This window comes from Balaenoptera physalus (assembly GCF_965194825.1).
Source record: "Balaenoptera physalus genome assembly, chromosome: 2".
Taxonomy (NCBI): domain Eukaryota; kingdom Metazoa; phylum Chordata; class Mammalia; order Artiodactyla; family Balaenopteridae; genus Balaenoptera; species Balaenoptera physalus.
This window is the reverse complement of record NC_138883.1, coordinates 163,623,979-163,640,315: the sequence shown is the minus strand read 5'-3', so window position 1 is coordinate 163,640,315 and position 16,337 is coordinate 163,623,979. Positions and strand designations below refer to the sequence as shown.

Below are 16,337 nucleotides of genomic sequence, written 5' to 3'. Positions count from 1 at the left end.
CACACATGAGATCCAGCCTGGCGTCAGGTTTCTTAAGTATATTCACATTTTTATATATGTACTTGTACATACATATGTAGTTATACACATATATTAGCCTGTATACCTACACATGTGTATATAAACCTGCATAGACATATTTAGAATTCATGATAAATCTTGGAAACCTTCAATTCTACTTCATCCCCTCAGGGCTTGTTCTGCCTACTTCCATTTAATGTGTGTATGTCCTTTCTTCCACTTCGTGAATACTCTCTCTGAATAATATAACACATTTACTCATTTGTTCCATCTTGTTATGCCTCTAAAATTATTCTGGAATTTCTTCGCCTATAGGTATGGAAAAACAAGCCTCCTGAAAATATTTTGTCATGTGTTTACAGTCTCTCCAAGCTTCTGCCCATGAATGAGGGTATATGTCAAATATTGTATTGATGAGTTACTTGCATTAGTACTTTTTTTCTTTCAGTAGGTTCATTTCTTTAAATTTGCTTTCAGTTTTAGTTCCTCTTTTGTTATTTAATTTTATTTTTGAAACATGTGGACCCTGCTTCCAAAAGTAAAAACTATGCAAAAAGGTATACTTAGAGGAGTACCATTTCTTCTTCAGTTCTCTCCCTTTTACACTATGGGTAAACAACTACATTGTTTTCTATCTCACTTGTTTTTCATTTTGTAAAGGTAAGTATCTCTCTAATTCTCTCCCTCTCTCTCTCTCTGTCTCTTATTTCCCCTTCTTCCTTACCCAGAAGGTACCACACAACTTTTCACCTTTGGGGTTTTTTTTTTCCACTTGATATTATCTCCTTGAAATCCCTCCAAGTCAGTTTATAGAGGTTCATTTGATTCCTTTTACATCTCTACATACAACAGTTTGTACCATGTTATTTACCATAATTTACAAAGTTTATAGTATATGTATTAGCTTGTTTATCTAGTTTCCCATGCATGAACATTTATATGCAATTACGAATAATGCTGTAATTAGCAAATTGTACACATGCGTTTTGTTGATTGGTCTATGAAGTCTACATGATCTGTAAAATATAAATAACCTAAGAGAAATAGAGACAAATATAAACTATGTATAATGCCTGGAAATGTTTATGAGATAATGAGAAAGAGTCAAAACACATCTATTTATTAAACTCCTCTCACAGTCTTATCAGATCTAGCATTATGGTAACTTCACTATAACTTCAGAAAAATGAGAATGTTGCTGTATGCTTATTATAAACTGTATATATAGAGATTTATAATAGTTGTATTTTTCTATTCAATGGACTAAGTATATCTCTTATGTAGCTCATGATAAAGCATCAGATGAAAATCTTATGCGTGAGCATCAAGAACCAATGTCAAAAACCCAAATGCAACTAAAGAAACAAAGAGAGAAAAGACAAAGTAAGTATACTAACTACAGATAACTTTAAGTTATTTAAAATTAATTACAGCTAAAGATCTTCTTCTTTGGTTCGTAAATCTGTATTTTAATATATATTTTGGAGAAATTTTATACTTTGACCTAAAGTATAAATACCCTAAGATAACTAGAGGATAAAAGCTAAAGTTATGAAACTTTTGGTCAATATTTCTGATTGTAATGTTTTTCATAGTCATGGTTCATGCACTCAGTATCCACTAAACCAATAATAGGCACATAATTGTCTTTCAAAAGGTGTGTACATTTCACCCTACTACAGGAAGTTAGGCATACAGAAGCCTAAATTAATCCACTATCTTATGGAATCGCCTTCTTCCAAAGACTCTAAATGATGAACAGAGAAGTTGCTGAGAGCTGTATCTCAATGCATTATCAGAGGGGCCAAGGCGAAGTGTGACCTGGGAGGCCTGTTGGATGGCCTCCAGACCATCCTGTCGCTTGAGATCCATTCAAATGTAGATGCATTTTTGGAAACTTAATAGTTGGTTGCAGTCAGGATCCCACTGAGGGGAATGTAAGAGTGCCAGTAGCAGAATAGCTCCACAGAGTTTTGGGACTCTTGTATTTGTTGGGACTAAGAGGACAAATATTGGTGGTTATCTCCTCAAGATGATACGTATTGTGCTTTCCCACAAGGTCCTTGTCCATGTCCCTATTAATGACCCAGCTGCGTTGCTGAGTATGGGTCAACATAGCATCAGTCCCTGTAGAGTAGTACACATGCCTGGGCCCACCAGGAGGATGCCACCAATATACTGGGCAGCTAGTTGGGAGTGGGTCTTCTTCCTGCTCGTGACCTTGTGGGAAGGACATTAAAGGTGTATTGCAGTCCATTACACAAGAGGCAAGCTGATCCTGATCATCTGTGTGGACAGGGATGCTGAAAAGGGCATTTGCAATGTGAATTGCTTCATACCTATTTCCCTCAGCTTGGGCAAGAGCCTCTATGGCAGTCACAGTGTCAGGTAAGGCCAGTGTCCTGATCTGTACCACAGCATTAAGCTGCCTGTAATCCAGTCTATAGGCATGTTAGGCCATATGCACAGGTTCACTCAATTATTGAATGGAGAGGTAATCTCACAGAGATGTTTGGCTTACCTAAACTCAGCAAAGAGGGCAGGCATTTGTTTTTCTTTGCTTAGTAGTTGTTTTTAGAGACGAATCTCTAGGCACTGGTAGTCTGGTAGGTTTGCAGTCTTCCATATGCCCCACTAAAATGACCCTGAGTGCAGTAGCGCTCATCACGGCTTGGTGCTGATGTGAGTTGGAGTTCACATAGAAAATACACCTGTACCCGTTACGTATTCAGTAGTGGGGGCCATGAAATAGAGGTATATAGTGTCCAAAGGCACCCCCCACCATGGCCAGGTGTAAGTATACGTCAAAAAGCATTAACTGTTTTCCTCTCATCCTGGCGTCACAGTTGTGGAGGTAACAGTCATTGGTAAACTAGTAGCCAAATGGCCCAAGGTATGCAATCTCCCCCCACTGCCCCTATGAACTCTGAGTTGGCATATATTCTTAGGTGCCAAAGGGGACATAGGGACTTGGCCTAATCCCTAATTTTGTGTAATTTTATAAGCCAAGCATTCTGGGTAAAAATAGAGTTCTCCACTTCATCTTGAGACCACTGGGAGGAGCAGAAGGGATCGCACGTGTGTTAGTAATAAGTGTCATCACCATTTTGGTTCTCGTGGGGCTGTGTGTTGGCCCCCATGGCTCAGTACCTATCCACAGGATGCTTGCTAGAGAGTCCATCCATCCCTTCCTTGAGCCTCCATTGCTGGGTAACTAGACAGTGTTTCCAGTGGCAGGGAGCTCACCATGGGTGGGTGGAACTTTTCAGAAACCAAATGTCAGCCAGAAGAGGAAAGAGAGTGTCTTAGGTGTTTGTGTCTTTTCTTCCCCACCCCCTTCCTTGTCCTCCTTGGACAAAGTGCTCCGTGTCAGGGAACTCAGAACCAGGGGTTTTGTTGGGACACCACCAACAAAGTGCCACTGTCCCTCATGAAGTTAACAAGAATAGCTCCTCCATGGTGGAGTCTCTGTAGTCTCCTCAGGTTGCTGGTCAAGTGAAACTGAGAAATCTGGATCCTTTTTCATTAGACGTGAGTCTCAAAACCTTGCTGTATCATGGGCTATCCATCAGTGCCAGAGACAGGCTAAGAGTTAATAGTAGTCACTGGGTACAACTCAGCCAGCACTTTCTGCAGTGACTTCTGTGACCCTCCAGGTTGTCTTTTGGTTTATATTTTCTCTATTTCATCTTTTAAAGATAAGTTATCTTTTGTCTTTTTTTTTTAATTCCCTTTTCTTCTTTCTTTCTTAAAAGTTAGCCTGTTAAATATTGTTTCAGGTTTTTTTTCTTCATTAAGCCTTATATCCTAGAAATGCTCCCAAGTCAGTTTGTCAGGATGTTTTTCATTTCCTCTTATACCTATTTGTACAGCTGTGTGTGCTACATTATATCCCATAGTTTATATTTTCATAGTTTACATACACTGCTTTAGCTTACCAATTCGTATGCTTGTACACTTAAGCGGTTTTGAGTATTTTGCAATTACAGGTATGCTGCAATGAATAATCTTGAACATATCTATTTTCCTTGTTTGGTCTATCAGTGTTTATTAACTGAAAACATCAGGAAAACTCAGAAAATGAGAAACTAATATAAAATATATTTAAAATTAGGAATATTAATGATAGGAAAAAATATTTTCCACACACACTCATTACGGCTCATAGTTTTCACATCTGATCTCGCATTATGGTGATTTACTTATAACTTCATATAAATGGGAGAAAATACCAGTGTTCTCTGCTTTAAATTTGAAATCTGGGGATCTCTTTTTTATTTAATAGACTAAATCCATCTCTTTATGTAGCTCAGGATGAAGTACCAGATGGAAATCATATGCTTGAGCATCAAGATTCAGTGTCAGAATCAGAGATTCGAGTGAAGAAACAAAGCCCTCACAAAGGGGAAAGACATATTAGTAAGTACAAAAACTACAGAAGACTTCAAGTGATTTTAAGTTAAGCTCATTACAAGATGTTTTTATTTTGGTTCACGGATACGTATTTTTTGAGCATATGTTTTATAGAAATTTTACACTTTGACTAAAGTGCGAATACCATGAAATAACAGCAGAAATCTTGAACCCTTTGGTTGGAATTTTTGTTCTTAAGATTATTTTATGACCAGAAGATGAATGCCCCAAGGCCCAATAGCAGGTGAATAATTGTCTCTCCAAAGTAGTGTGCCTTTCAGCCGACTCCAGGTAATTATGGGTACAGAAGTCCAATGGATTCCTCTACGTGTCACAGCAGCCTTTTGCCATAGGCTCCAATGGCAAACAGATGTTTCTGAGATCTGTAAATCAAGCATCAGATGGGGGTCATGAGGCCTGTTGGAGGGTCCTTAGGGCACCCTCTCGGTTGTGTCCTCACTAAAAGGAAGCAGCCTTTCTGGTAACCCCATAGATGGGTGTCATCAAGGGCTCCACGTGGGCAAATGAGAGTGCAAGTGGTCAAAGAGTGTCACTAATTGCTGGACTGCTTTTTATTTATCGGAGTTGATTAGCCCAAGCATGGCAGTCTTCTCCTCTGGAATGAGATGTCATGCCCCTTAGAGGCCATGTCCAGGAATTTCACTAAGTTACCAGGTAACTAACTGTACCTTGTGTGTACTGATGGCCCAGCCAAGAGCTGCTGGTGGGTTCACAGTGCATCTACTCCTTGTTGGGGGTGTCCTTGTCTGGGCCCACTTGAATGAAAACTAGTCCTCCCTTTGAGAGCAGGCTGCTTAGACGTCATGAGCTGTGCCCTGATTATAGATATTTGAGCAATATGATGGCCATGTGAAGGACATTAGTAGGATATTGCAACTCCTTCCATATAAGGTTAAACTAAAAACTGGGATCATTTATGTGGAGAGGGATGCAGCAAAGGGCATTTGATTTGTCCGTTGCTGCATATTGAGGTCCTTCAGTTTGGAAAACAGCCTGTATGACAGTTACAGTGTAGGTACCACCAGGTCTCACGGCTGTACTATAGCATTGACCTACCAAAATCAGTTGAGTCACATGTACTTGAGGCTGTGTGCAAAGATCAAGTTAGTTATTCAAATGGGAAATAGTCTCATGGAGAGATTACTATTCATTAAGCTCAGCAGTGAGAGCAGTTTGTCTTTTTCTTCCCAGTAATTAGTTTAGGGAGACACAAGTGGGAGGCACTGTTTAGTCTGGAGGTTCTCAGTCTTCCACGTGCCCCTCTAAAATGCCCCTAAATACAGCAGTTCCCATGAGGGAACTGAATTCGAGTGTGGGTGCACATAGAAAATACATCTACATCAATACACATTCAGTAGTGGGGACCATAAAAATGGAGTTTTGTGGTTGCCTGAAAGGATACACTCACAGTGTAGTGTTTGACCAAGGGTGTCCTTGGTGGTGGCCTCAGATGAAAAGCCAGAGAGCGTTATCTCTTTCCCCCAGCACCTGGTGTCAGAGGTTATGGAGATCATGGTCACCTGTGCACCAGTAGCCTAAGGGCTCTAGAAATGCAGCAGTGCCCCACCCCACTTTGAATTCTGACCTTGGCATACATGCTCAGATCACCACCCGCGGCAGGAATATTTTGTGTATGTATGTGTGTGTGTATGTGTGTGTGTGTATATATATTTATATATATATACACACACACACATACAGATATATATAGATAGGTAGATCAATAGATATTGCCTAGAAATGTTAGTGTTACACCTTCTTTAACAAATACCCATTAAAAATATCCTCTCAAATTTTATGTCACATCTGACATTATGGTAATTTACTTATAACTTTATCAAAATGAGAGAAAATTTTGCTGTATATATGTTATAAATTTGAAATCTAGAGATTGCATACTAGATCTGTTTTTCCATGGAGGAATTAAATGCATCTCTTTATGTAGCTCATGATGATGCACCAGACAAAAATCCTATGCTTAAAGATCAAGAGTCAGTGTCAAAACTCCCCATGCAAGTACAAAAACAAATAACTTCCAGAGGAGGACAACACAGTAGTAAGTATAACAATTATAGGTACCTTTAAATTTAAAAAAATTAATCACATCAGAACTTATTTCTTTAGTTCATGAATATGTATTTGAGCATATAATTTATAGCAATTTTACACTTTGATCTAAATGTGAATACCATAAAACAACTAGAGAAGAAGAAACATTTAACATTTGGTTGGAATTTCTTGTTATAAAACTACTTCATGGCGGAACTTCTGCACCCAGTGTCCACCAAGATCCGTAACTGGTCAGTAGTCTTTCAAAGGGTGTTTACTTTCAGGCAACAATAGGAGATTATGAGTCCGAAGCCAGGTGGCACCTCTGATGTGTGGCAGTGTTCTTTTTCCACAGGCTCCAATTGGCAAACAGAGAGGTTGCTGAGACCCGCAACTTAAAAGGCGGTGGATTCAAGGGAGCAAGGAAAAGGGTTGCCTGTGTAGCCCGTTGGAGGGTCTCCAGGGTATCCTGTTGTCAGACCCCACTCAGGGTAAAGGTCTTTTTGGTAACCTGATTGATGGGTGCTGTCATCAAGGTGGCTTTGTAGGGGAAGTTGTGAGTACCAGTATCTGAATAGTCCCACAAGTCATTGGGCATCCTTTGTGTTTGTTGGGGCTGAGAGCCTGAGCATGACTAAAACTGGGCAGTTATTGCTTCCGGACTGAGAGCTACTGTCCCTTCCCAGTTTATTCCCAGGAATTTCCCAGGATTCATAGGCCCTTGTGCCTTGTCCATAGTAATGTCCTAGACATGTTGCTACATGTGCGTCAAAATGGCATACAGTCCTGGTTGAGTAGTACCCTTTCCTCGACCCACTAAGAGGCATTCATTAATATGTGGAAGAAAAAAAAAAAAAATATGTGGAAGGCTAGTGCTCCATCTGGGAGTGGGACTTCTTCCTGCTCATGACCTTGTGGAAGGACATTAAAGGTGTATTGCAACGCATTACACCAAAGGCAAGCTGATCCTGATCATCTGTGCGGACAGGGATGCTGAAAAGGGCATTTGCAATGTGAATTGCTTCATACCTATTTCCCTCAGCTTGGGCAAAAGCTATGTCAGTCACAGTGTCAGGTAATGCTATTGCCATAGTTGTACTACATCACTGAGCCTGAGTATTGCTTGAGTTTCCAGGTACCCAAGGCCTTTTGCAAAGCTCAGATAATGAACCTTGGCTTCCTTAAGCACAGCAATGGGGACAGTTTTGTTTGTTTTTGAATTCCTGAGGCAATTAATGCTGTTTTTGAGAATACTGCTAGCAGGTAGTAGTTTGGTAGGTTTACAGTCTTCCATATGCCCCACTAAAATGGTCTTAAATGCAATAATATCCTTTAGGCCTTAGAGTAAGTGCAATCCGGTATGCATATCGATAATACATCTATAACAATAATCCATTCAGTAGTGTTGCCACAATAATGATATGTTACACCTGTAGTCAGGCTGGGTAAGGATCTTGGTGGTATTGGCTTCAGACAGAAAATCAGAGAGCATTATCAATTTTCTCATTCTCATCCCAGGGGATTGGGGGTCACCATCAACTGTGGACCATTACCAAAAGGGCCAAGAAATGCAGTTCTCCCTCATGTGTACTCTGAACTTTGACCCTTGGCATAGGATCTCACTTCTTCACTCTGGACTTAGGAACATTGGACATTTCATAGTCTTGTTTAATCCAAAAAGTTTGGGTAAAAGTTGGTAAGGCTCTATGATTCATTTTAGAATTTACTGGGAGAAGGAGAAGAAATAGTCATAGGGGTCATTACCTGGCAGACCCTATAGGGGCTGCCATTTGGCCCCTTAAGGCACGCTACTTGGCCATGAGTTCCTAAGTGGAGAACTCATTAAAATCTTCTTTTGAGCTCCCGCTATTTAAAAAAGAGACACAGAGGTATTGGGAGAGCACTACCCAAATTCTCCACTAGTGTGTGCCAGTTAGCATTTTCATGTCACCTTCTGTGATGGTCTCTCTTTGTTATTTTGGCAGTAGTTACATTTTCCCTGCCCAAGAATTTGTCAGTTAAGATCTGGATTATATCACTAACAGACGGACCTGATGTTATGAGGAGCTTTAATTGAGCTTGATAACCAGCAGGAGTGGCACTAATGAACCTAGAGTCTTGTTAACAATCTCATCATCCACCACTGTCACTTTCTCATTGTAGAACCAAGGGACCACCAGTGTAGTTTGCAGGGCTGCTGTCCTCTGGAAACTTGGTCTAAACATGTGTTTTACTCATAGAGAACCCATCACTGGTGGGCCAAAGCTGTCACAGCCCAAATGGTTTCTAGCTGAGGAAGAAGGACTTGAGTGTTCCTCTTAGCCTCCTTGATCAAACTTTCTGCTGTCAGGACACTCTTAAGGAAGTCCACCCACGAAGTGCCACTGTTCCTCACTAACTTTAAGAAGAGCTAACACCAATCCTTCTCAAACTCTTCCAAAATTGCAGAGGGAGAAACACTCCCAAATTCATTCTATGAAGCCACCATCACCCTGATACCAAAACCAGAAAAAGATATCACAAAAAAAGAAAATTATAGACCAATATCACTGATGAACATAGATGCAGAAATCCTGAACAAAATACTAGCAAACAGAATCCAACAGCACATTAAAAGGATCATACACCATGATCAAGTGGGATTTGTCCCAGGGATGCAAGGATTCTTCAATATACACAAATCAGTCAGTGTGATACACCACATTAACAAATTAAGGAATAAAAACCATATGATCATGTCAATAGATGCAGAAAAAGCTTTTGACAAAATTCAACACCCATTTATGATTAAAAACTCTCCATTAAATGGACATAGAGGGAACCTACCTCAACATAATAAAGGCCATATATGACAAACTCACAGCAAGCATCATACTCAATGGTGAAAAACTGAAAGCATTTCCACTAAGATGAGGAACAAGACAAGGATATCCACTCTAGCCACTCTTATTCAACTTAGTTTTGGAAGCCCTAGCCACAGCAATCAGAGAAGAAAAAGAAATAAAAGGAATACAAATTGGAAAAGAAGAAGTAAAACTGTCACTGTTTGCCAATGACATGATACTATACATAGAAAATGCTAAAGATGCCACCAGAAAACTACTAGAACTAATCAATGAATTTGGTAAAGTTGCCAGATACAAAATTAATGCACAGAAATCTCTGGCATTCCTATACACCAGCAATTAAAAATCAGAAAGAGAAATTAAGGAAACACTCCCATTTACCATTGCAACAAAAAGAATAAAATACCTAGGAATAAACCTGCCTAAGGAGGCAAAAGACGTACTCAGAAAACTGTAAAACACTGATGAAAGAAATCAATGACATAAACAGATGGAGAGATATACCATGTTCTTGGATTGGAAGAATCAGTGTTGTGAAAATGACTATACTGCCCAAAGCAATCTACAGATTCAGTGCAATCCCTATCAAACTACCAATAGCATTCTTCACAGAATTAGAACCAAAAACCTTACAATTCGTATAGAAACATAAAAGACCCCGAATAGCCAAAGAAATCTTGAGAAAGAAAAACGGAGTTGGAGGAATCAGGCTCCCTGACTTCAAACTATACCACAAAGCTACAGTAATAAAGACAGTATGGTACTGGTGCAAAAATAGCCATTCTGACTGGTGTGAGGTGATGTCTCATTGTGGTTTTGATTTGCATTTCTCTCATAATTAGTGATGTTGAACATCTTTTCATGTACCTCTTGGCCATCTGTATGTCTTCTTTGGAGAAATGTCTATTTAGGTCTTCTGCCCATTTTTTTTGTTGGGGTTGTTTGTTTTTATGATATTAAGCCACATGAGCTGTTTGTAAATTTTGAAGACTAATCCCTTGTTGGTTGCTTCGTTTGCAGATATTTTCTCCCATTCTGTGAGTTGTCTTATTGTTTTGTTTATGGTTTCCTTTGATGTGCAAAAGTTTGAGTTTAATTGGGTCCCATTTGTTTATTTTTGTTTTTATTTCCATTACTCTGGGAGACGGATTGAAAAAGATATTGCTGCCATTTATGTCAGAGAGTGTTCTGCCTATGTTTTCCTCTAAGAGTTTTATAGTGTCCAGTCTTACATTTAGGTCTTTAATCCATTTTGAGTTTATTTTTGTGTATGGTGTTAAAGAGTGTTCTAACTTCGTTTTTTTACATTTAGCTGTCCAGTTATCACAGCACCATTGATTGAGGAGACTGTCTTTCCTCCATTGTATAGTCTTGCCTCCTTTGTCATAGATTAATTGGCCATAGGTGCATGGGTTTATTTCTGGGCCTTCTATCCTATTCCATTTATCTATATTCCTATTTTTGGCCGGTACCATACTGTTTTGATGACTATAGTTTTGTAGTATAGTCTGACATCAGGGAGCTTGATTCCTCCAGCTCTGTTTTTCCTCTCTCAAGATTGCTTTGGCTATTCAGTGTCTTTTGTGTCTCCACACAAATTTTAAGATTTTTTGTTCTAGTTCTGTGAAAAATGCCATTGGTAATTTGATAGGGATTGCATTGAATCTGTAGATTGCCTTGGGTAGTATAGTCATTTTGACAGTATTGATTATGCCAATCCAAGAATATGGTATATCTTTCCATCTGTTTGTGTCTTCTATTTCTTTCATCAGCGTCTTATAATTTTCAGAGTACAGGTCTTTTGCCTCCTTAGGTAGGTTTATTTCCAGGCATTTTATTCTTTTTGTTGTGATGGTAAATGGGATTGTTCCTTTAATTTCTCTTTCTGATCTTTCATTGTCAGTGTATAGCAATGCAACAGATTTCTGTGTATTAATTTTGTAACCTGCAGATTTACCAAAATCTTTGATGAGCTCTAGTAGTTTTCTGGTAGCATCTTTAGGATTTTCTATCTATAGTATCATGTCATCTGCAAACAGTGACAGTTTAATTTCTTCTTTTCCAATTTGGATTTCTTTTATTTCTTCTTCTTCTCTGACTTCTGTAGCTAGGACTTCCAAAACTATGTTGAATCAAAGTGGTGAGAGTGGACATCCTTGTCTTGTTTCTGATCTTAGAAGAAATGTTTTCAGCTTTTCACCGTTGAGTTTGATGTTATCTGTAGGTTTGTCGTATATGGCCTTTATTATGTTGAGGTATGTGCCCTCTATGCCCACTTTCTGGAGAGTTTTTATCACAAATAGGTGTTGAATTTTCTTAAAACCTTTTTCTGCATCTATCGAGATGATCATATGGTTTTTATTCTTCAATTTTTTGATGTGATGTATCACACTCATTGATTTGTGGATCTTGAAAAATCCTTGCATCCCTGGGATAAATCCCGCTTGATCATGGTGTACAATCTGTTTACTATATAGTTGGATTCAGATTGCTAGTATTTTGTTGAGGATTTTTTGTGTCTGTGTTCATCAGTGATATTGGCCTGTAATTTTCTTTTTTGTGTGGTATCCTTGTTTGGTTTTGGTATCACAGTAATTGTGGCCTCATAGAATGAGTTTGGGAGTTTTCCTTCCTCTGCAGTTTTTTGGAACAGTTTCAGGATAGGTGTTAACTCTTCTCTAAATGTTTGATAGAATTTGTGAAGCCATCTGACCCTGGACTTTTGTTTGTTGGGAGTTTTTTAATCACAGTTTCAATTTCAGTACTTATGATTGGTCTGTTCATATTTTCTATTTCTTCCTGGTTCAATCATGGGAGACTGTACGTTTCTAAGAATTTGTCCATTTCTTCCAGATTGTCCATTTTATTGGCATATAGTTGCTTGTAGTAGTCTCTTATGATTCTTTGTATCTCTGTGGTGTCAGTTGTAACTTCTCCTCTTTCATTTCTAATTTTATTGATTTGAGTCCTCTCCTTTTTTTCTTGATGAGTCTGGCTAAAGGTTTTTCAATGTTGTTTATCTTTTCAAAGAACCAGCTTTTAGTTTCATTGATCTTTGCTGTTGTTTCTTCATCTCTATTTCATTTATTTCTTCTCTGATCTTCTACTAACTTTAGGTTCTGTTTGTTTTCTTTCTCTAGTTCCTTTAGGCATAAGTTTAGGTTGTTTATTTGAGATTTTTCTTGTTTCCTGAGGTAAGATTGTATTGCTATAAAATTCCTTCTTAGAACTGCTTTTACTGCATCTCATAGGATCATTGTGCTTTCATGTTTATTTGTCTCTAGGCATTTTTTGGTTTCCTCTTTGATTTCTTCAGCGAGCCATTGGTTGTTTAGTTGCATATCTTTTAGCCTCCACGTGTTCGTGTTTTTTACAGTTTTTTTTTCTTGTAGTTTATTTCTAATCTCATAGTGCTGTGGTCACAAAAGATGCTTGATATGATTTCAGTTTTCTTAAATTTACCAAGGCTCGCTTTGTGGCCCAGCATGTGTTCAGTCCTGGTGAATGTTCTATGTGCACATCAGAAGAATGTGTATTCTGCTGCTTTTGGATGGAATGCTCTAGAAATATCAATTAAGTCCATCTGGCTAATGTGTCATTTAAGGCCTGTATTTCCTTATTAATTTTCTGTCTGGATGAGCTGTCCATTGATGAAAGTGGGGTGTTAAAAGTCCCCCACTATTACTGTGTTGCTGTTGATTTCTCCCTTTATGGCTGTTAGTATTTTCTTTATATATTGAGGTGCTCCTATATTGGGTGCATATATATTTACAGTTGTTATATCTTATTCTTGGATTAATTCCTTGATCATTATGCAGTGTCCTTCTTTGTCTCTTTATTTATTGTAGTGTCCTTCTTTGATGCTTTAAAACAGTCTTTATTTTAAAGTCTATTTTGTCTGATAGGAGTATTGCTATTCCAGCTTTCTTTTGATTTCTATTTACATGGAATATCTTTTTCCATCCCCTCACTTTTAGTCTGTATGTGTCCCTAGATCTGAAGTGGGTTTCTGGTAGACAGCATGTATGTGGATCTTATGTTCGTATCTATTCAGCCAGTCTATGTCTTTTGGTTGGAGCATTTAATCCATTTATGTTTAAGGTAATTATCGATATGTATGTTCTTATTGCCTTTTTGCTACTTGTTTTGGATTTGTTTTTGCAGGTCTTTTTTCTTCCCTCCCTCTTTTGTTCTCTTTTGTGATTTGATGACTATAGTGTTGTGTTTGGATTCCTTTTTTTGTGTGTGTGTATCTATTATATTTTCGGTTTGTGGTTACCGTGATGTTTTGATATAGCAGTATATATATAAACAAGATTGTTTTAAGTTGCTGGTCTTTTAATTTTAAATGCTTTTCCAATATCCTGCATTTGTGCTCTCCTCTTCTCATAATTGCTGGTCTTGATATCATGTTTGTGTGTGGATTATTTCCTACCTTTACTGTATGTTTGCCTTTACCAGTGAGCTTTTCCATCCATAATTTTCTTGTTTCTAGTTGTGGTCTTTTCGACTTAAGAAGTTCCTTTAGCATTCGTTGCAAAGCTGGTCTGGTGGTGCTGAATTCTCTTAGCCTTTGCTTCTCTGTAAAGGTTTTGGTTTCTCCTTCAAATCTGATTGAGAGCCTTGCTGGGTGGCATATTCTTGTAGGTTCTTCCCTTTCATCACTTTAAGTATATCATGTCACTCCCTTCTTACCTTCAGAGTTTCTGCTGGGAAATCAGCTGATAACCTTATGGGAGTTCCCTTATATGTTATTTGTCACTTTTCCCTTCTTGCCTTTAACATTTTTTCTTTGTCTTTAATTTTTGTCAATTTGATTACTATATGTGTCAACATGTTTCTCCTTGGGTTTATCCTGCCTGGGACTCTCTGCACTTCCTGGACTTGGGTGACTGTTTCCTTTCCCATGTTAGGGAAGTTTTCAGCTATTATCTCTTGAAGTATTTTCTCAGGTCCTTTCTCTCTTCTCCTTCTGGGACCCCTAAATGTGAATGTTGGTGCATTTAATGTTGTCCCAGAGGTCTCTTACGTTGTCTTTATTTCTTTTCACTCTTTTTTCTTTTTTCTGTTTCACGGCAGTGTTTTCTACCATTCTGTCTTCCAGGTCACTTATCCATTCTTCTACCTCATTCATTCTTCTATTGATTCCTTCTACTGTATTTTTCATTTCAGTTATTGTATTGTTCTTCAGTTCTTCTAGGTCTTTGTTAAACATTTCTTACTTCTTCTCGATCCTTACTTCTATTCTTTTTCCAAGATCTTGGATCATCTTTACTATCATTATTCTGAATTCTTTTTCTGGTAGGTTGGCTATCTTTACTTCACTTAGTTGTTCTTCTGGGGTTTCATCTTGTTCCTTCATCTGGGACATATTCCTCTGGTGTCTCATTTTGTGTGACTTTCTGTGATTCTGGTTTCCATTCCACAGGCTGCAGGATTGTAATTCTTGCTGCTGCTGTCTGCCCTCTGGTGGATGAGGCTGTCTAAGAAGCTTGTGCAGGCTACCTTTTGGGAGGAGCTGGTTCCTACCCAGTGGTGGGTGGAGCTCGGTCTTGTTCCTCTGGTGGGCAGGGCCATGCTCATTGATACTTTAAGCCTCTTGTCTGCTTTTGGGTGGAGCTGTGTTCCCACCCTGTTGGTTGTTTGGCCTGAGGTGACCCAGCACTGGAGCTTACAGGCTGTTTGGTGGGGCTAATGGTGGCCTCTGCAGGGGGGCTCACACCAATGAGTACTTCCCAGAACTGCTGCTGCCAGTGTCTTTGTCCCCACAGTGAGCCATAGCTGCCCCCTGCCTCCACAGGAGATCGCACAATACTAAGCAGGTAGGTCTGGCCCAGTCTTTTATGGAGTCACTGCTTTTTTCACCTGGGTCCTGGTGCACATGAGAGTTTGTGTGTGCCCTCCAAGAGTGGAGTTTCTGTTTCCCCCAGTCCTTTGGAGGTCCTGTGATCAAACCCCGCTGGCCTTCAAAGCCAGATTCTCTGGGGACTCCTCCTCCTGTTGCCGTAACCCCAGGCTGGGAAGGCTCAAAACTTTTACTCCTGTGAGATAACTTCTGTCTTATAATTGTTTTCCAGTTTGTGGGTCACGCACATGGCGGGTATGGGATTTGATTTTATTGTGATTGTGCCCCTCCTACCATCTCGTTGTGGTTTCTTCTTTGTCTTTGGATATAGGGTATCTTTTTTGGTAGGTTCCAGCTTTTTTTCATCGATGGTTGTTCAGCAGTTAGTTGTGATTTTGGTGCTTTTGTAAGAAGGGCGTGAAATCATGTCCTCCTGCTCCACCATCTTGAGCTAATCCCAAGTCCTTTTCTATATAGTTTTAAATTAAATACATCAGAAGAACTTTATTTGGTTCATGAATGTGTCTTTGAACATATATTTTATAGAAGTTTTAAACTTTGACATAAAGTATGAATACCCTAACAAAGCTATAGAACAAAAGCAAATGTATTCTATGTTTTGGTTGGAATTTCTTGTCCTAAGATTATTACATGACCAAGGTCATGCTCTCAAGGCCAATAACAGACCAATAATTGTCTCATAAAGGATATGCACTAACTGTCTCATAAAGGATATGCAATTTTCAGCCAGCTCTGGCAGATTGTGGACCCAAAGTCCATTGAATGCCTCTGATGTATAGTAGTGGCCTTCTGCCATAGATTCCAGTAGGCAAAGAGAAATGTTACTGAGAGTCCTAACTGAAACAGCAAATGAAAATCAGAGGGGTCCACAAAAAGGGCATCTGGGGTAGTCAGTTGAATGGCTTCCAGGGGACCCTGTCCATCAATGCCCCAGTCAAATGTAGTCATCTTTATGGTAACCTGATTGTTGGGTGCTGTGTGATCCCTGTGAGAGTGTGACAGTATCTGTATAGTCCCACCAATTGCTCAGATGGTTTTTACTTGGGGGGACAGAGAGGGCCTAAAGCATGACAGTCATCTTCCCTGGATTATGCCCCTTACAGATCATGCCCAGGAATTTT

At 39.1% G+C, this 16,337-nt stretch overlaps 1 protein-coding gene and 2 long non-coding RNA genes across 4 annotated transcripts in view; 1 reads left to right on the top strand and 2 right to left on the bottom strand.

Annotated features, from left to right (window-relative positions):
- LOC309655070 overlaps positions 1-16,337 on the bottom strand; it is a 448,619-nt gene that overhangs the window by 274,195 nt on the left and 158,087 nt on the right. The gene's annotated exons all lie outside the window — the stretch shown is intronic.
- Positions 1-16,337, top strand: part of CCDC7 (coiled-coil domain containing 7) — a 326,200-nt gene that overhangs the window by 199,373 nt on the left and 110,490 nt on the right. For both annotated transcript variants that reach the window (XM_082449611.1, XM_082449612.1), the window contains 3 exons: positions 1,306-1,404; positions 4,330-4,440; positions 6,401-6,511. In XM_082449611.1, coding sequence (XP_082305737.1) covers positions 1,306-1,404; positions 4,330-4,440; positions 6,401-6,511 — 321 coding nt within the window. The remainder of the gene's footprint in view (positions 1-1,305; positions 1,405-4,329; positions 4,441-6,400; positions 6,512-16,337) is intronic.
- The window catches only part of LOC309655049, a 142,262-nt gene continuing 136,816 nt past the window's right edge, over positions 10,892-16,337 (bottom strand). Inside the window, exon 2 of the long non-coding RNA XR_014260581.1 lies at positions 10,892-12,450. This is a non-coding gene — a long non-coding RNA (uncharacterized lncRNA). The remainder of the gene's footprint in view (positions 12,451-16,337) is intronic.